This window comes from Ochotona princeps, chromosome 2 (assembly GCF_030435755.1).
Source record: "Ochotona princeps isolate mOchPri1 chromosome 2, mOchPri1.hap1, whole genome shotgun sequence".
NCBI classification, from domain to species: Eukaryota; Metazoa; Chordata; class Mammalia; order Lagomorpha; family Ochotonidae; genus Ochotona; species Ochotona princeps.
The window spans coordinates 96,720,422-96,737,759 of NC_080833.1; the positions used below are offsets into that span (position 1 = coordinate 96,720,422).

The 17,338-nt window shown below is 40.9% G+C and overlaps 1 protein-coding gene across 2 annotated transcripts in view; it reads right to left on the minus strand.

The window, feature by feature from the left end:
- Window positions 1–17,338, minus strand: part of RSBN1 (round spermatid basic protein 1) — a 53,223-nt gene that overhangs the window by 22,675 nt on the left and 13,210 nt on the right. For both annotated transcript variants that reach the window (XM_058660070.1, XM_004581906.2), the window contains exon 2: window positions 14,527–15,200. In XM_058660070.1, coding sequence (XP_058516053.1) covers window positions 14,527–15,200 — 674 coding nt within the window. The remainder of the gene's footprint in view (window positions 1–14,526; window positions 15,201–17,338) is intronic.

A 17,338-nucleotide genomic window follows, 5' to 3' on the forward strand; every position in this document is an offset into this window, starting at 1 on the left:
ACTTCATTATAAATTATGATGCCTTCAGAATGAAAAGAATATGAAAATATTTCAAGTTATGGAAATGAAATTAATTTTATTTTGGTGCAAAAATCAAAATCCATGCAAAGCTTTGAGATAAGACATTTTCTATGAACTTTCTGAAGATTCCCTTTATGTGACAATGAGAGAAATGAAATCTTGATCCAGAAATAAAATATTTCTCAAGACAGCATTAACCCAAGCAATACATTTAGAGGGAAATAAAAATCTCTTCAGCCATTATGTGGTGGGAAGGATTGAGCTGAACCCCAACCCACTGGTTTGCGTAAACCGCGGAACTGAAGACAGAACTGACCCAGCAATTGCAACCACCAGTATATACGTAAGCTGACTGGGGTACGGACTGTGCTGGACCCTGTATTGGCAAACACACACAAGAATCAGGTCTGGGATGGCATCAGATGAGGTTTCTTTGGCAGTTCTCTACCAACTGAACTGCTGGACTCAGACCCCAACCATGGAGAGAATTGCAGGTTCCATGGTCTGATCGTGGAGTGCATGTGTCAGAGCTGGGCCTCTTCAGTGGCTCAGATGGAGCAATGGACAGCATATCCAAAAGCAAATGAAGGATATGGCAGTACATCAGAGCCTGCAGAGGACGCCTGGTACCATAACGAAGTTCAGAGGACAGAACAAATTGATCCACTGCCCCAGCCAAGTGTTGGCAGTGAAGATCTGGGCAGAGATAGACACTAAGGTGGACATAGCAGCAAGTGGATTCTGGAAAGATTTCATCACAATTGGAATGGCGGGAATGCCAGCAATTCAACTACCCTGTTGTTGATTCTGTATTGTGGCTTTTCGTTTAAGGGATGTATGGTAACCATTTAATGGATATTTTCATGTCCAGATGTGAGGATACAATGCAGTGTGCATCTCTTATTTCCAGATCAAAGATGGACTACCAATGAAACTGTTTACTATATCTTGACAATAGGATGCTGGACTCTCTGCCATTGTTCATGCCTGCAATGATGGACATATGACTGTTTATGAAGAACTATACTACTATAATAACATAGGGGAATTCAGTGGGTCAGGGGGACCTGGGGTAGGGGTAAGGGAAATCTCAAGGTCTATGAAACTGTATCATAAAATGATAATAATAATAATGAAAATGAAGACTTGGAAAAAAAGGAAATATCTCTTCACTGTCCTTTCCAAGTCTAAAAGAAAGCTAATGACAACACAGAAAACAAAACTAGAGAACAGAAGGACTGGTGTGGTAGCCTAGTGGCTAAAGTCCTTGCCTTGTACGCGTTGGGATCCCATATGGTTGTCTGCTGGTTCTAATCCCGGTGGCCCTGCTTCCCATCCAGCTCTGGCCTGGGAAGGCAGTTGTGGCCAAAGCCTTGGGACCCTACACCCACATGGGAGACCTGGAAGAGGCTTCTGGGCTCCTGGTTTCAGATTCATGCCCCTCCAGCCATTGCAGGTGCTTGGGGGGGGGGGGTGTGAATCAGCAGTTGGAAGATTTTCCTTTCTATCTCTTCTCCTCTATGTATATTTGACTTTCCAACAAATTTTTTAAAAAAAAAATTGAGAACAAAAAAATGAATTGTGGGTGGATTAAGAGACTGATGACCAAAGGATTTGGAAAACTAGCTTATATTAACAGAGAACAGAAGGGAAAACTACAGAACCAAGTTGTCAAAACAATTTTGGAAGTTGAAAAGTATATAGAGAAATGAACACAGTGAGAACCTTGAATACCTGAGGAACATTATACAGGATATCCCAAAAAAGCCAGTTTGTGCTACAAAACCATAAAAAAGACTAAGTGATTGCAGAAAATAAAGGTGGGGTGTTTAATAAGGTGCAGCCTGCAGTGCTAGCATCTCCATAAGTGTACCACACAAAGTATCAGCTGCTCCACTTTCGATTCAGCTCCCTGACAATGCACCGGGCAGGCAGTGAGATGACTCCAGCACCGACAAGCGACAGACAACCAAAAGCAGCTCTGGACTCCTGGCTTCAGCCTGGCCCAGCCTCAGCTACTGCAGCCGTTTGAGGAGCGACCAGGAGACAGATCTCTTCATTCCATCACACTCTCTCCGTAATTCTACCGAATATTTTAAAAAAAAAAAAAAAAAAAGGCTGGGAACAAAGCATGAAGACAAATGAGAGGGTTTAAAAGATGTTTAAGTTTCCATTAGATGATTTTTTCCACTTACTCTTTTGCTTTATCTACTTTTGATGAAAGTTAACAAAAAATTACTAGACACAAAGATACCAGGCACAAGTACAAAGAGTTAAGTAAAATTCTGTATTTTTAACAATGAAATCACCTATCTCCTTCTATAGTTCAGGTCTAAAAATTCTACTACAAAGAGAATAACCTACTCTACCCCCAGCAGAAAAAAGAGAGAGAGATAAAAAAAATAAAAAAAAATAAAAGTAACAGAGATCTCTAAACACTAATATTTGGATATTTTTTCTCTGTGATATGGCCAGACTCTCTCTCTAGTCATCAGCTGATAATTCTACCCATGTTTTACAGAGTTTCTCAACAGTTTCACTTTGACTGGCTGAAGTATGAAGAAAACATGGAATACAAACAGAAGACTAAAACAGCTTGAAAAACTAAGACAACATAGAGCACACAAAAATACTTCAAACAAGTATTAGGGCAATGTTTGGTACTTCCACTTGGAACGCCTCCACTTCCTATCAACATGCCCAGTTCAATCCAGTTTCCCACTGATACACACCCGGGGGAGCAACAGATGATGGCCCACCCGCCTACCAGGGGGACCTGGATGGAGTCCCAGCCTCTTGGCTCTGTTCCGGCCCAGCTCTGGCTGCTGTGGGCATCTGGAGAATGAACCACCTCAGTTACTCCTAAAGAGATCTTTGGTCTCTGTCTCTACCTTCCAGTGAAAATAAAAACAAACAGATATAAAAATCTTTAAATGACTTATATCAGAGATAAAAGATAGTTCATGAAACAACGAAAGTTATGAAACTAGGAACAGATAAGTTCTCAAATTGAAAACATAGCTGTAATTATCAGTGAGAAAAAAGATCTCAAAAAGAACTAAAAAGAGATAAGAGGTAAGATAAGAAAATTAAAGGTTCAATTAGAAAGCTTAATATACAACTAATAAGAGTTCCAGATAGAATAAAAACCGAGGGAAGAAAATTAACAAACAAATAATATAAGAAAACTTTATTCAAATGGAAGGACAGGTGCTTCCATAATGAAAAATGAGGCAAGTTCAACTGCACTGTGCCATTTTATTTCTTGAGCCAGGTGAAAGTAACACTATCTATTTTGCTTTTAAAAAAAAGTATCTTATTTAGCTGAGGGTTAGAGAAACAGAGTGTAGGCATGTTGATCTCCCATAGCTAGGTCATTTATCAAATTCCTACAACAGCCAGGGGAGGGCCATATTAATGCCAAGGATCTTTTATTATTATTTTTATTTTTGATGATGTTTACCTAGTTGATTAGGATGAGAAGGGTCGAGGATAGGGGGAAATTGAGTAGATAAGGGGAGATTCCGCACCCAGCCTCCCAACCACCTCAGTACCGGGGGACGGGAAACAGTGGCCCAATGTCATCCCATGGTCCCCAATGTGGAGCATGCTCCAAGATTCTGCTCAAGTGCTTTTAACAGTTCTGGTAAGAAGCCAAGGATCTTGATGAATTCAAGTGTGTAGCATGAAAAGAAAGCTGGAATAAGAAGAGCAGAACTGGTCCTCAAACCCAGGCAATGCCATAGGGGAAGCTAGGTGTGCTACAGCAGTGGCTTAAACATTCTGTCATACACCCAACCCTGTTCATTATTATTTCTACCTCTTGATAGGTGTGAAATATTTCCTTTAAAAACACCTACCCCCCAAAAGAGAAAAAAAACCCTACCTAAAAATTTCATAGTATTAAGAAATATTACGGTAAAGAGGTTTGAAAGCATTCAAGATAAAAACAGGGACAACCAGAAAGGATCAGGAATCACAACTAACTCCATTTCTCAAGAGCAACAGGGGAAGTTCAGAGACATGGGAGTAATCCCTTCATAAATCAAAACCACATCCAACCTAGAATTTCACATCTAAACTACCAACTAAACATGACTCTTCAGAAACATGAAGTCTTATGTGAATCATCAAATCCAAACAGTAGTCATGGAATCCCAGAACAGAAGAAAAAACAAATAGAAATTGAAGGACACACATGCGGATTAACATTTATACAAACATTTACTTTAACACAATCACAAAACTATAAACAATCCAAGTATTCAAGAATAGGAGAATAAATATTGCTGAAGTCACACAAGAGACGAAATATAGTGGTTAAAATGCACAAACTGGCATTATATGTATCAATATAATTATATGTCTCAATAAATTCCTCAAAAACAAGGCTGAGCCTGCAGAACAATCTGCAGAATATGTGCAGAAAGCATAAAAATATTCATGCTGTTTTTATCTTTATACTGTAGTGAATTATAATTGCATGCTGCCTGGGCATCCTTGTTGAATACAAGTTTAACTTTCTCATTCCAGCAGAAGGACCCAGTCAACTTTATAAGATTTACAGTTTTCCACCATAGTCAAGTCACTTAGGCAGCAGGCCAGAGATCATTTAAGAGGCATCTCCTCTGCTTAGTGGATTGGGTAGCTACCTTCCTGCCACTTCCTGCAATAACCATGCAGTGACAAGAAACAGCATGAATGGGTCAAAGTGAATTCATTATAAGCTGTACTTAGAATGATAAAAAAAGAAATCAAATCTACCACTTAAACTGATGTAGTTACATTTTATAAAGCCAGCTCCTTAAAATGTTTATTTCTCCTTTCACATAACACACTGATTTATGCAATTCCTTAAGGGCTTATTTTCCAAACCATGCATCAATATACACATTCTACTTTTATTAAACGTATCAGTTCATTGCAAAAAGCTAATTATATTAATCAAAGATCTAAAAGCACATAATAAAACCATTTAAGGCTTTGTCCCAACATGCAATAAAGAAATAACATTTTTTTTCCCAAAACAGCAGACTTTTGCATACAAGCTTACAGAACACAACCATTTAAAAGAGTAACTAAAGTCAACATTTGTAAAACACACTGCTAACTAAAGGCTAAAAGGTATGATCTTTTTCTGGAAAGAGAACTTGAGATATGCAACCTGAGTGGCTGTGTGGCTTGGAGGTTAAGTCAGTGGCTTCCATGTAGGAATAGCTCTGATCAGTTCTCAGCACTGGCTCCTGCTCCCAGCCCTGCTCCTGTGGACCCTGGGAAGCAAGAGCGGGCTGGGTGGTGGTGGGGCCTGTAGGTATTCAGAGAGTAAGCTAGTGCTTATGAGTGCTCATTCTCTCTCTTCCCCTCACACGCCAGCCAAATGTAAAATAAATGGGACTGGGGCCAAGCATGCGGTCTAGGCTCACACCAGTGCAGGAGGACCTGGCTTCCTATCCAAGTTCAGGCTCCCAATCTGTTTCCCTGTCACTGCAGACCCTGCGAGACAGTAGGTGATGGCCTGGCTGTTTGGGTGGTGCCATTCACTTGGGAGATTTGGTCTGAGTTTCCAGCTCCTGACGCGGTCCCTACTCAGGCCCAACCACAAGCCCTGATGGACTTGAGGAGTGAATAGACAGATGGGGCTCTCTGTGTCTGCCTTCTACATAAGTGAAAATTTTTATTGCATATTTACCCATCTCCCCCTCTTCTCAGCACATTTATCATGTGCCCTCCTTCATGTATCCACTTTTTTTTAAAAGATTTATTAATTTTATTACAGCCAGATATACACAGAGGAGGAGAGACAGAGAGGAAGATCTTCCGTCCGATGATTCACTCCCCAAGTGAGCCGCAACGGGCCGATGCGCGCTGATCCGATGCCGGGAACCTGGAACCTCTTCCGGGTCTCCCACGCGGGTGCAGGGTCCCAATGCATTGGGCCGTCCTCAACTGCCTTCCCAGGCCACAAGCAGGGAGCTGGATGGGAAGTGGAGCTGCTGGGATTAGAACCGGCGCCCATATGGGATCCCGGGGCTTTCAAGGCGAGGACTTTAGCCGCTAGGCCACGCCACCGGGCCCCATGTATCCACTTTCAACCAGTTAATACGAAGTGTTTCAAAGAGTGATATTTAAAACAACTCCCTTTTAACTTCATTGTTTTGACTGTTTTAATTTGTAATTCATACATATTTTGAGACCTATACTTCAACACTACCTGGGAGTTCGTTACAAATGTAGTCTATAAAGCCACACACAGACCTTCCAAATCAAAAACCAAAATTAAAAAAAAAATTTTAAAGATTTTATTTTGGGGCCCGGTGCAGTAGCCTAGCAGTTAAAGTCCTCGCCTTGCACGCACCAGCATCCCATGTGGGTGCCAGTTTGTGTCCTGGCGGCCCCACTTCCCATTCAGCTCCCTGCTTGTGGCCTGGGAAAGCATTCAGGGACGGCCCAAAGCCTTCGGACCTTGCACTCACGTGGGAGACCTGGAGGAAGTTCCTGGCTCCTGGCTTCAGACTGGCTCAGCACTGACCATTGCAGCCACTTGGGGAATTAATCATTGGATGGAAGATCTTCCTCTCTCTGTCTCCTCCTCTCTCTGTCTCCTCCTCTCTGTATATCTGCCTTCCAGTCTGAAGCCAGGAGCCCAGAAACCAAGATTCTTTAACAAATTACAGGCACATTACACTTTGCTAAGCTCTAACTCATAGGATAATACCATAAAGAGGAAAAACAATTTGTCGTTGAAGACATTTTGCTTTTAACCACATCAAATACACCTCTCATCGTCTACTAACAAGGGCTTAAAGATGATTCTCTTCTTTACTAAAGCCCTGCTAACACAAAAGATGAATAGAAAACCTGAATTTTCAGTTTATCTGCTGCCATAAATTTTTAAAGATTATTTCACAGAAATAATCCATGTTTTAGTTCACTCCCCAAAATGCCCCTAAAAACTGGACTTGGATCAGGCAAAATCAAGTGCAAGGAACTTCACCTGAGTCTTTCACATGGCAACCAGGTATCTGGACCACCACCTGTTGCCTCCAAGGTACGCATTAAAGACTGAAGATGGTACAAGAACCCAGGCTTCAAAATGAGATGAAGTTACCCCAAGTGTCTTGACTGCTCACCATAAGATTGTTATAATACAGAAGAAGCCAACGGCCGCATACTCATTGCTGAGCAATCATAATTTGAAGTTCAAAACCTTTTTTAACAGCCCAGCATGATGGCTCAATTTGCTAATCCTCCCCCTGTAAGCGCTAGGATTCCATATGGGTGTCAGTTCGTGACCCAGCTGCTCCACTTCCCACCTAGTTCCCTGCTTATGGCCTGGGAAAGCAGTAGCCGATGGTCCAAAGCCTTGGAATCCTAGCTTCAAATTGGTTCAGCTTTAGCCACTGCGGCCACTTAGGCAGTGAACCAGCGGATGGAGGATCGACATCTCTCTCTCCCACCCTCTCCATAAATCTGCCTTTCCAATAAAAATAAATCTTTAAAACAAAATAATTGGAAAGCTTTGGTGGCTAGTGTTGTGGCACAGTACTTAAGTTGCTGCCTGTTACATCAGCATCCCATATGGGTGCTGCTCCACTTCCTTGCTAACAGCCTGGGAAAAGTCGTAGAACACAGCCTAGGAACTTGGGTCGCTGCCACTCACATGGGAGACAGGAAAGAGGCTCCTGGCTTCAATCTAGGCCAGTTCTGGCCATTTTGGCCATTTAGGGAGTAAACAAGCACACAGCAGATCTTTCTTACTCTTTCTAACCCCGAGTTTCAAATAAACAGTTTTTAAAAATTTAACTTAAAATTAAAGAAATTACAAAGACAGAGATCTTCCATCGCTGATTCACTCCCCAAATGGAACAAATGGCGCAAATGGCCAGAACTGGGTTAGTTCAAAGCTGGGAGCCAGAAGCTACCTCCAGATCTCCCATGTGGGTGCAGGAGGCCAAGGCCTTCGGCCATCCTCTGCCACCTTTCCAAGCCACTAGTAGGGAGCCAGACTGGAAGTGACCTACTGGGACCAGAACATACAGGATACCAGCGCTATGGGAGGAGTTTAGCCTACTGCTATGCCACAACTGGTCCCAATAAATTTTTTTAAAATAAGTTTTCAGGTAGTTAATGTTGTAATTACAAATACAAAGCCCAATTTTAAAATACCATAAATTTATTCTTAAAGCATGCATGTTCAAACAGACACATGTATTTTATTTGGGAGAAATAACATTTGTAGGTGTGTTCAGGTTTTCTTTATTAACTGACCTAACTATTCCACAAACACTCAGACCTTTTGGTCAAAACTGGTATTTAGCCAGTAATTTAAAATGTATTCAGAACTGAATGATGCTACAGAATTACAAAGACATCAAACTGTGTTTGTTCAGATGTAGTCTCTCTTAGATTAGAAACTCAAAGTCACATTATCCTGTATTAACTGCTGAGTTAATCAAGTTAAGAATCAGTTTAGTTTTTGTGAACTGATACAAACTTCCTTTATAGAATGCTAAAAATTGAAAAGGCTACAGGAATGTGAGTTTTTAGAATGTTAAAAAAAAAAAGTTAAAAGGATCCTATAGCCCTTACACTTAAGTAACAGAAACCGCAATTTTTCTTGCACACAACATCCCCTGCATTTTATTTCCTCTGGCTGGATGACATGAGTAGGACCTCTCCAACCTTCAACTAGATATGAAGCACCAAGAGGAACTTGCAAATGCAGATTCTGATTGAGAAGATCTGGGCAAGGGTGAGAGAGTCAGTCTGTGGCAAGATCCTAGGCAGCGCCGGATTCTTAAGTATAGCACACTTTACGCAGAAAGGTTTCAAGGAAAAGATATTATGTATAACATTTAAACAGGCATAATTCACAAAGCACTGATCTTAGCAATGTGTCTAATCAAATTCCTAATTAAACACTCTTTCACTATATCATATGTGATTCTTATAAAGATACAATAATCACTCCATCGTTCCTAAAATTTAGAAAACTTGGGATCCAGCATTTGACTAATCTGGTTCCCTCCTTCCAGACCACTGGGCTCAAATCTCCATCACAGGAAAAATCACAATATATGTAGTGTGACCTTGGAGTACCTGTGTCCAGACAGGGCATCCTCAGTTGCCGAAGCCTGTGCAGAGGACAGCACGCCCAGATGCACACAGCTCATCTAGGCCAGTAAGGGACGTCAACTGCCTCATCAGAACGTGGAAAGCAGAACAGGTTGGACAACTCTCCTGGCCAAGTTTCGCAATGTGTTTCTGGGCCTGGGGATATACTAGGGCAGACCTGGTGAGTCAATGGACCCTGGGTAGGTTCTCTCAATACTGATGCAATGACGTCAACAATGTCTCAGGACTAGCAAAACCACTCATACCTCAACCCTTTCCACCCAAATCAGAGACTCACATGGTCTTGCATTCTTCTCAACTGTGTAAATGATATTTAAAATTAAATTAAATTTTAAAAAAATTAATGAAAATGAAAGTTGGGAACAATAAAACTGAAGGCTCACACTGTAGTACAGCTAGTTAAGCTGCTGCCTGTGATGCTAGCATTTCATATCAGAGTGCCAACCAGTTCAAGTCCCAGCTGCTTCCAATCCAGTTTCCTGATAATGTGCATGGGAAAGCAGTGGCTTATGCCTAAAGTGTCTGTGCCTCTGACCCCATTTGGAAGACTAGAATAGAGCTTCTAGCTCCTAGTTTCAGCCAGGCCCAGTTGTTGCAACTATTTGAAAAGTGAACCAGCCAATGGAAAATCTCTCTCCTCCCATTACTCTTTCTGCCTTTCAAAATAATAAACAAATCTTAAACAAACAAAAACCACAAACTGAACTCATCAACAACTTCCACTTGCAAGACACCAGCTTTTCCAAGCCTGTATTGCCTGACCACCACCACTGCCCCATTGTCTAGACCGATTCCTAAGACTATCCTTGAGCCGGGCGTGATAGCCTAGTGGCTAAATCCTCATCATTCATCTGCCAGGATTCCATACTGGTGCCAGTTTCTGTCTTGGCTGCTCCATTTCCCTTCTAACTCCCTGTGTGTGGCCTGGAAAAGCAGTTGAGGATGACCCAAAGCTTTGGGACCCTGCACTCACATGGGAGACCTGGAAGAATCTCCTGGCTCCTGGCTTTGGGTAAGCTCAGCTCTGGCCGTTGCAGCCACGGGGAGAGAGCCAGTGAATGGAAGAGCTTTCTCTCTGTAAATCTGCTTCACCAATAAAAAAATAAAATAAATCTTAACAAGAAAAAAAAAAAGATGGTATTCTTGTCCTTCACCAAGTCCAGTTACTCTCTATCACCCAACTACCTCTCAGTCTTATTTTTTCCTCTTATTTTAGTGTCAATACCAGTTTGGAGAGCAGGCATTGTGGCAGAGTGGATGAAGCCGTTGCTTCTGACACCAGCATACAACTTAAGTTCCACTGCTCTGCTTTGGATCCATCTTGTTGCTAATGAGACTTGAAAAAGCACTCTCTCAAGTGTTTGGGCTCCAACCACCAGCACAGAAGACTCATATGGACTTCCTGGTTTCTGCTCGGCCCCAGCTGAGGCAGTCATGCACATGCACATAGACAACATTACTTGATAGTACACACACACTCTCTGCCTTCCAAATAAACAAACAAGTAAATCAAGCTTTTCAAAATAAATAAGAGAATATCGATTGGACATGGATCACTTCTGATTTGTTTAGTACAGTACATTCTCATTTCATTTCTACCCTTGATTACATTCTCCATAGTACCATGCAACATTGGCAAATATAAATTGCTCAATACTTACCTGGTAATATTCACTAGTAACTCCCTACTACTTGGACAAAAACTAATTTTTATTTACTTATTTTATTATTATTTTTTGCAGTTTAACATGTAAGCTCTTCACAATTTTGATTTTCCTTCTCTCTGTGAATTCCCTCTCTCTCTGAATTATCTCTCTGAAATCCTTAACAATTAGCCACAGGCAGACATGATAGCATATTTGCTGCTCCCTGAAAACAGAATATTCTCACATGCCTCAAATTTGCATAGGCTGCACTTCTCCTGTGCTTAAAATACCCTTATCAAGTTATGTATTAATCTGCCTTCAAGATTCTACTGAAGGGGCTGGTGTTGTAACACAGCAAGTTAAGTCTCTGATGCCAGCATCCACTATGAGAGTCATTTCAAGTCCTGGTTTGCACCACTGCTGACACATCTGGGAAAGCAGCAGAACAGCCTGAGTGCTGTCACCAATGTGGAAGATCTAGAGTTCCAGGCTCCTACAGGCTTTGGTGTGGTCCAGCCCCAGCACTGTAGCCATTTATGAAGTGAACCAGTGAAGGAAAGGGTGTAGTGGTGTGTGTATCTTCCTGTCCTCCCTCTTTACAGCTCCAGCATCATCCTTCATGAGTTATCAGTTTCTGCAATCTAGTTCCCTACTGGTGGCCTGGGAAAAAACATTTAAGGATGCTCCAAGTGTTTGGGCCCCTGTCACCCATATAGGAGACTTGGATGAAGCTCCTGGTTCCTGGCTCCTAGCCTCTGCCTGGCCCAACACTGGACACTGTAGCCAACTCGACAGGGGTGGAGCAGAGGAGGAACCTGACTCAGTGATGGAAGACTCTCTCTCTTTCACTGTAATACTTTCAAAATAAATAATCATTAAAATTGGGACCAGCATGGTAGCCTAGCGGCTAAAATCCTCACCGGGTCTAATCCTGGCGGCCCTGCTTCCCATACAGTTTCCTGTTTGTGGCCTGGGAAATCAGTCGAGGACAGCCCAAAGCCTTGAGACCCTGCACCCACATGGGAGACCCAGAAGAGGCTCCTGGCTCCTGGCTTTGGGTTGCTTCGGCTATGGCCATTATGGCTGCATGGGGAGTGAATCAATGGACAGAAGATCTTTCTGTCTCTCCTCCTCTCTGTATATCTGACTTTGTAATAAAAATTAAAAAAAAAACTTTTTTAATCTTTAAAATAAAATGCCGTTTCTAATCTTGAGTGTGAGGTAATCCCTCCCAGACTTCTGCCGTCTCTCTCTAGTCCTTAAACTGTACTAGATCTGCTAGTTTGTTCATCTATCTTGCTAAAAAGAGCTCACCAATGAGTCTTTTAGGAACTTCCCAGTACATAATAAAGTATAAGTAACTTCTAATAACTGAAACTCTAAATTTAAAATTTATTTAGGTCTACCAAATTGTAGAAGGCTTCACAAGACAAAAACGTCTAAATAACACCAGGCATTCACTTAATTCCTAATAATCTAAAGGCATTTGTTAAAAGACATTAGAAACAAAGCCTTTTGTATACTGTTTTAAATGGAGATCGTTTAATTCCACCAATACATGACAGCACTAACCTCTTCTCCAATGACTAAAGCTGGGAACATGCACAACAAAATGATGTGATAATGCTCAGGTGCCTAGGCTTGCATCGTCACTCTTCTACTTACTAGCAATGTGACCTTGGATAATGAACACATTCTTCAATGAATGGCAGAGACAAAATTGCTTATCTATCCCCCAACTGTTCTAAAATATTTATATGTGAACGTGAAGGCATTTCCATAATCCATGAAGTAATAAATAAAAATGAACTAACTGTTAGTTTAGATACCAACATTTCCCCAGAGTTTACAGGTATAAATTTAAGTTAAAGTTTCATGGGGCTAATTTAACCTCCTACATCAATATCACATTTCTATGCAAGGCTGAAAATCCAAACTGAAATTAAATTCCAGGACCACCAGACCATAAGACTTGTCCACTAGTCCTCGGTATCTTTATGTGACTGTCACATTTAACACCTAGTTTAATAACAATCTGATGACTTCTTTAAAAGTGGTATTTAGAAATCTCAAAGTAAATCTCAAGGTAAGTTGTTAGTACAGCCATTAAAATTTCAGCTCCATTTAAAGAATTAGTTGGAGGACAAAAATCAGCAGGGAATATTCAAGATATTTTAAAAACTATTTTTTAAAAAACTGTTCAGGATGTATGTCTATTGACATACTAACTTTATCTACTAATATGAAAGTTAAAATGTGACTCTTACAAAACCAGGACGTTTCTCCCAACAAATTCTGGCTTATTTCTCAGATCCGCTTGCTGGTCTGCCAAATCAGAAGAGAAATTTGCTGCATTTTTCTAAACTAAAAAAGTGACAAGGTATGTTACCTCTGCTCTCAGCAGTATCTTTCCTTGTTAACTAGGGACACAGGGGAATTAAAGGAAAATCATTTTGTTTCTTCTGCAGCACTTATAAAAATAGGACTCCTTAACCTTCCAAAGGCAAAACTCCTTTTTTTAAAAAAAGAAAAGGAAAAAAAGAAAATCTTACTACAAAAGTCAGCACTTCAGTACCTGATTGTGGTAACAAGGCCAAAATCCAAGACGAAGCCCTTTATTGCACATCGTGTTCCATCGTCTTGGGCAGGCCCATCTTGCGACCTCTCCAGATTGGCTGCTCCTGCTCTCTCTACTGCAGAGAGAACTTCAATTAGAGAAATTCTGAAGCTCGTAAATCTATACTGGCTTCTCCCCTCACTGGAGGCAAGGATGGTAAGATTTGCTAAAAAGATTCAAGTCAGAGATTTCAAATAAATCCAAGTGGCATAAAACCACTCTAATGTAAGCAGCTGAGAGTCTTATTATGCAACAGTCTATCCTAAAAAAAGGGGGGAAAAACCTTAAGGGAAAAGAATGGCAGCAAATTACTACATAACCTGAAAAACAGGACACATGGTCATAAATTGCTAAAAAGTGAAATAGTCTCCACTAAAAATTTATAACATATACAGCAGAAACTTACAGCCTACCATCCGTAACCATAATCCTTAAGAGAAAAGCAAGCAAGAAAAAAACTAGGACACAGTATCATGCTCTTTTTATGCCCTAACACAACTTCAATGAAAAAAAAAAGTCTGGTTAAATACTGGTTAGGAAGGAGACGGTTCCCTGCTGACTTAAGCCTAGCTGCCCAAGCGAGGCTTCAGAAGTATCTTTACCTACAACAGTGCACAGGCACAAGGAGCACAGCTTATGGCAGTCTTCCCAGGGACACTCCCATGTAACATAATGGGGCATATTTCTAGGACAGATCTGCCAACGAATTGCTGAAAGAAGAGAAACACGAACAGCAAAAACCCAGTAAATACGCAGGCCAACACCCTCACATGTTTTTATTATGACAATAAACTGAAGTCTTAAAGTTACCTTGAGGTTACCAGATCTAAACCACATCTTCCATACTACCATTACCTGACTCATGAAAGACTATTAGTTTTCAAGCTGGTCTGCCAATAGAGACTTGCAAATGATGCATAACATGTATAAAACCCCACTCCAAAGAACTGAGCGATTGCAATGGGACAAATGCACAAACTATCTGCAGCATCTTTAGCAGCATGAATTTTAATCACAGTGTGCTGGTATGAACTATGCAATAGAATGAGGTCAACACTGTTCAGATACTGTGTTTACTAAACAATTAAACAACAATTTTAACCTTACCTGAGTGTGGAAATTTGAAATCGTGGTTGTTTCAATATCTTTCTTGCCCAGAATTTCCATTTTCACTGGAGTGTTGGGGAAATTAAAAGCAAAGTAGTCCAAGAAGTCTGGGAGATAAGCGGCCGCTCCATGCACTATTGCTAAAGCATAGTAAGCAGCATTTTTCTCATTTTCGCTGAATGTCAAAGCAAGAAACTCCTCAGAAAATCTCTCCATCTCCATTGGAGACAAAAATGAGAGTTCATCCATGTAAGCATGAAGGACAAGAGCACCACCATTGGACTGGTGTTCCTCATGAATAAAGTTGCTAAATTTAGTACCTGTTTTTAAAAAATTCCTACGAATAGAATGTTCCTGGTGAGTCACAAAAGGTGTTTGTACTCCCTGGGGTACCCGATATTCTTGCATGCCCAAATTTAACCGGCATAGCTGTTCATCTTTCAGATACCTGAAGGACTCCTTATTAACTCCTGAAGTGCTACCGAGTTGTCCTTGGGAGAGAATTTCCTTACTGATGCGAGTCAGGCCAGCACAGACTGTTTGTACTTCCTTATTGTACATTTTAAGACGTCTTCCTCGCATGTCTTCCCGGTGTTTCTTTTTCTTTTTCTTCTTTATTTTCTTCAAGACAAAATCATCAGCTCTCTGGGTTTTACCATTTTCATCTGGTGTTTCTGGCCACAATAATTAAAAAGAAGTTAGTTGCTAGGACTAGGGTCAACATACAAGCTTCTTAAGGTTCTTGTTCTTAAATTATACAGTCTATTTTTAATTTCTCAGAATTTGCCATTAAAACTTGCATCTTTAGAAACTGAATGACACAAAGATCTTATACAAGATCATTCTGTATAAAAGATCATTCTTTTTTGAAATTTTTTTAGGGATGTTTTTAAATTAATTACATTGTATTAGTGTGATAGAGTTTTATAGGTACTGGGATTCCCACCACCCAAAGATCATTCTTAATACAAGAGCATTCTGGATAGAAAATTATGCTTAAAAGTAGATGACTCACATAAAAAAATGATTTTCAATAAAAACTAGAGGAAATAACCAAGATATTCACATAGGCCATAATATATGAATCATTCACTTGGTAACCACTGTAAATTTATATTAAAGAACCTAGTCATATTTTGCTATCAGTCTATAAACTGTTATAGTTCATACACATGGATTAAGCAAAGGCAAAATAAGCCCTAAAATGCTATCCTTGCCTATCATGGATATTTGGATTTTTGGTCATTTTCATATACTGCTGCTGGAAGTAAAAAGAGATACAATTTCCATGGACAGCAATTCAGAGGTGTGCATCAAAAGCCTTGAAAATTGTTAAAAGGACCTAGAAATTCTACTTCCAAGTGGAAGTTACCTAAGAAAATATTCAAAGATGGATAAAGATATCACAATCACTGCTATGTAAAACAAAAACTTAGAATTCCATAAATGCCTAATAGAAGACTAAACGCTAGTAGTTGCATACTATAAAATATTACCCCGTCCACTTACATTATAGATTAAAACAATTACAAGGTTACAAATACTTAACACTGCCACTCTTAAAAAACCTTCTCTAACAACTCCTCCCCTCCCCCCAACCTGGACAGCCCCTCATGCCGCAGGCTCCCAACAGTAGACTTCTCTACCATCCTCTGTTAATGGTCTACTTTTCCTCTAGACTGTAAGCCACTAACGCCAGGGCTGTGCATCTTACTTTTGTTTCCAGAGAACTTAATCCATACATATTGTGAATCTATTTTCATATTACTATTCATTCAAACATTAAGCATGCACACTAAGATAGACATAAAGCCTACTCTGTTGAACACTATGGTCTAGTTGGACAAGAGAGTACCAGACAGTGATAAGCACACAGCTCAAAATGGCTGGGAAGTACTCTCTGACAGTCCTAAATACTAAGCTATCCATGCATCTGAAGCTCTAAGGTAAAATAGTCCAGACTGAAGCAAAGGACTAGAGAGAAGAAGTCTGCTTGATATAAATTTGGTTATGTAACATAGAAAGATATTTAAGAATACATATCAAGGCATCTATGGGAAGTAGCATTCATTTGTATTTACTTTCTCACCAAAAAAAAAAAAAAACCGCTTATATTTTAAAACTTTTTTTAAAAGATTTATTTATTTTTTTATTGCAAAGCCAGATGTACAGAGAGGAGGAGAAACAGAGAGGAAGATCTTCCGTCCGATGATTCACTCCCCAAGTGAGCCACAACGGCCGGTGCTGCGCCGACCCGAAGCCAGGAACCAGGAACCTCTTCCAGGTCTCCCACGTGGGTGCAGGGTCCCAAAGCTCTGGGCTGTCCTCGACTGCTTTCCCAGGCCACAAGCAGGGAGCTGGATGGGAAGTGGAGCTGCCGGGATTAGAACCAGCACCCACATGGGATCCTGGCGCGTTCAAGACGAGGACTTTAGCTGCTAGGCCACGCCACCGGGCCCCAATTTAAAACTTTTTAAAAAGATTTATTTATATTGGAAAGGCAGATATACAGAGAGGAAGATCTTCCATCCACTGGTTCACTCCCCAAGTGCCCGTGACAGTCAGAGCTGAGCCAACCCCAAAGCCAAGAGCCAGGAGTTTCTTCCTCTGGGTCTCCCACATGAGTGCAAGGTCCCAAGACCTTGATCCATCCTCGACTGCTTTCCCAGGCCACAAGCAGGGAGCTGGATGGGAAGTGGAGCTGCCGGGATTAGAACCGGCGTCCATATGGGATCCCGGGGCTTTCAAGGCGAGGACTTTAGCCGCTAGGCCACGCCGCCGGGCCCGAAAGTTTTAAATTATAGGGCCTGAC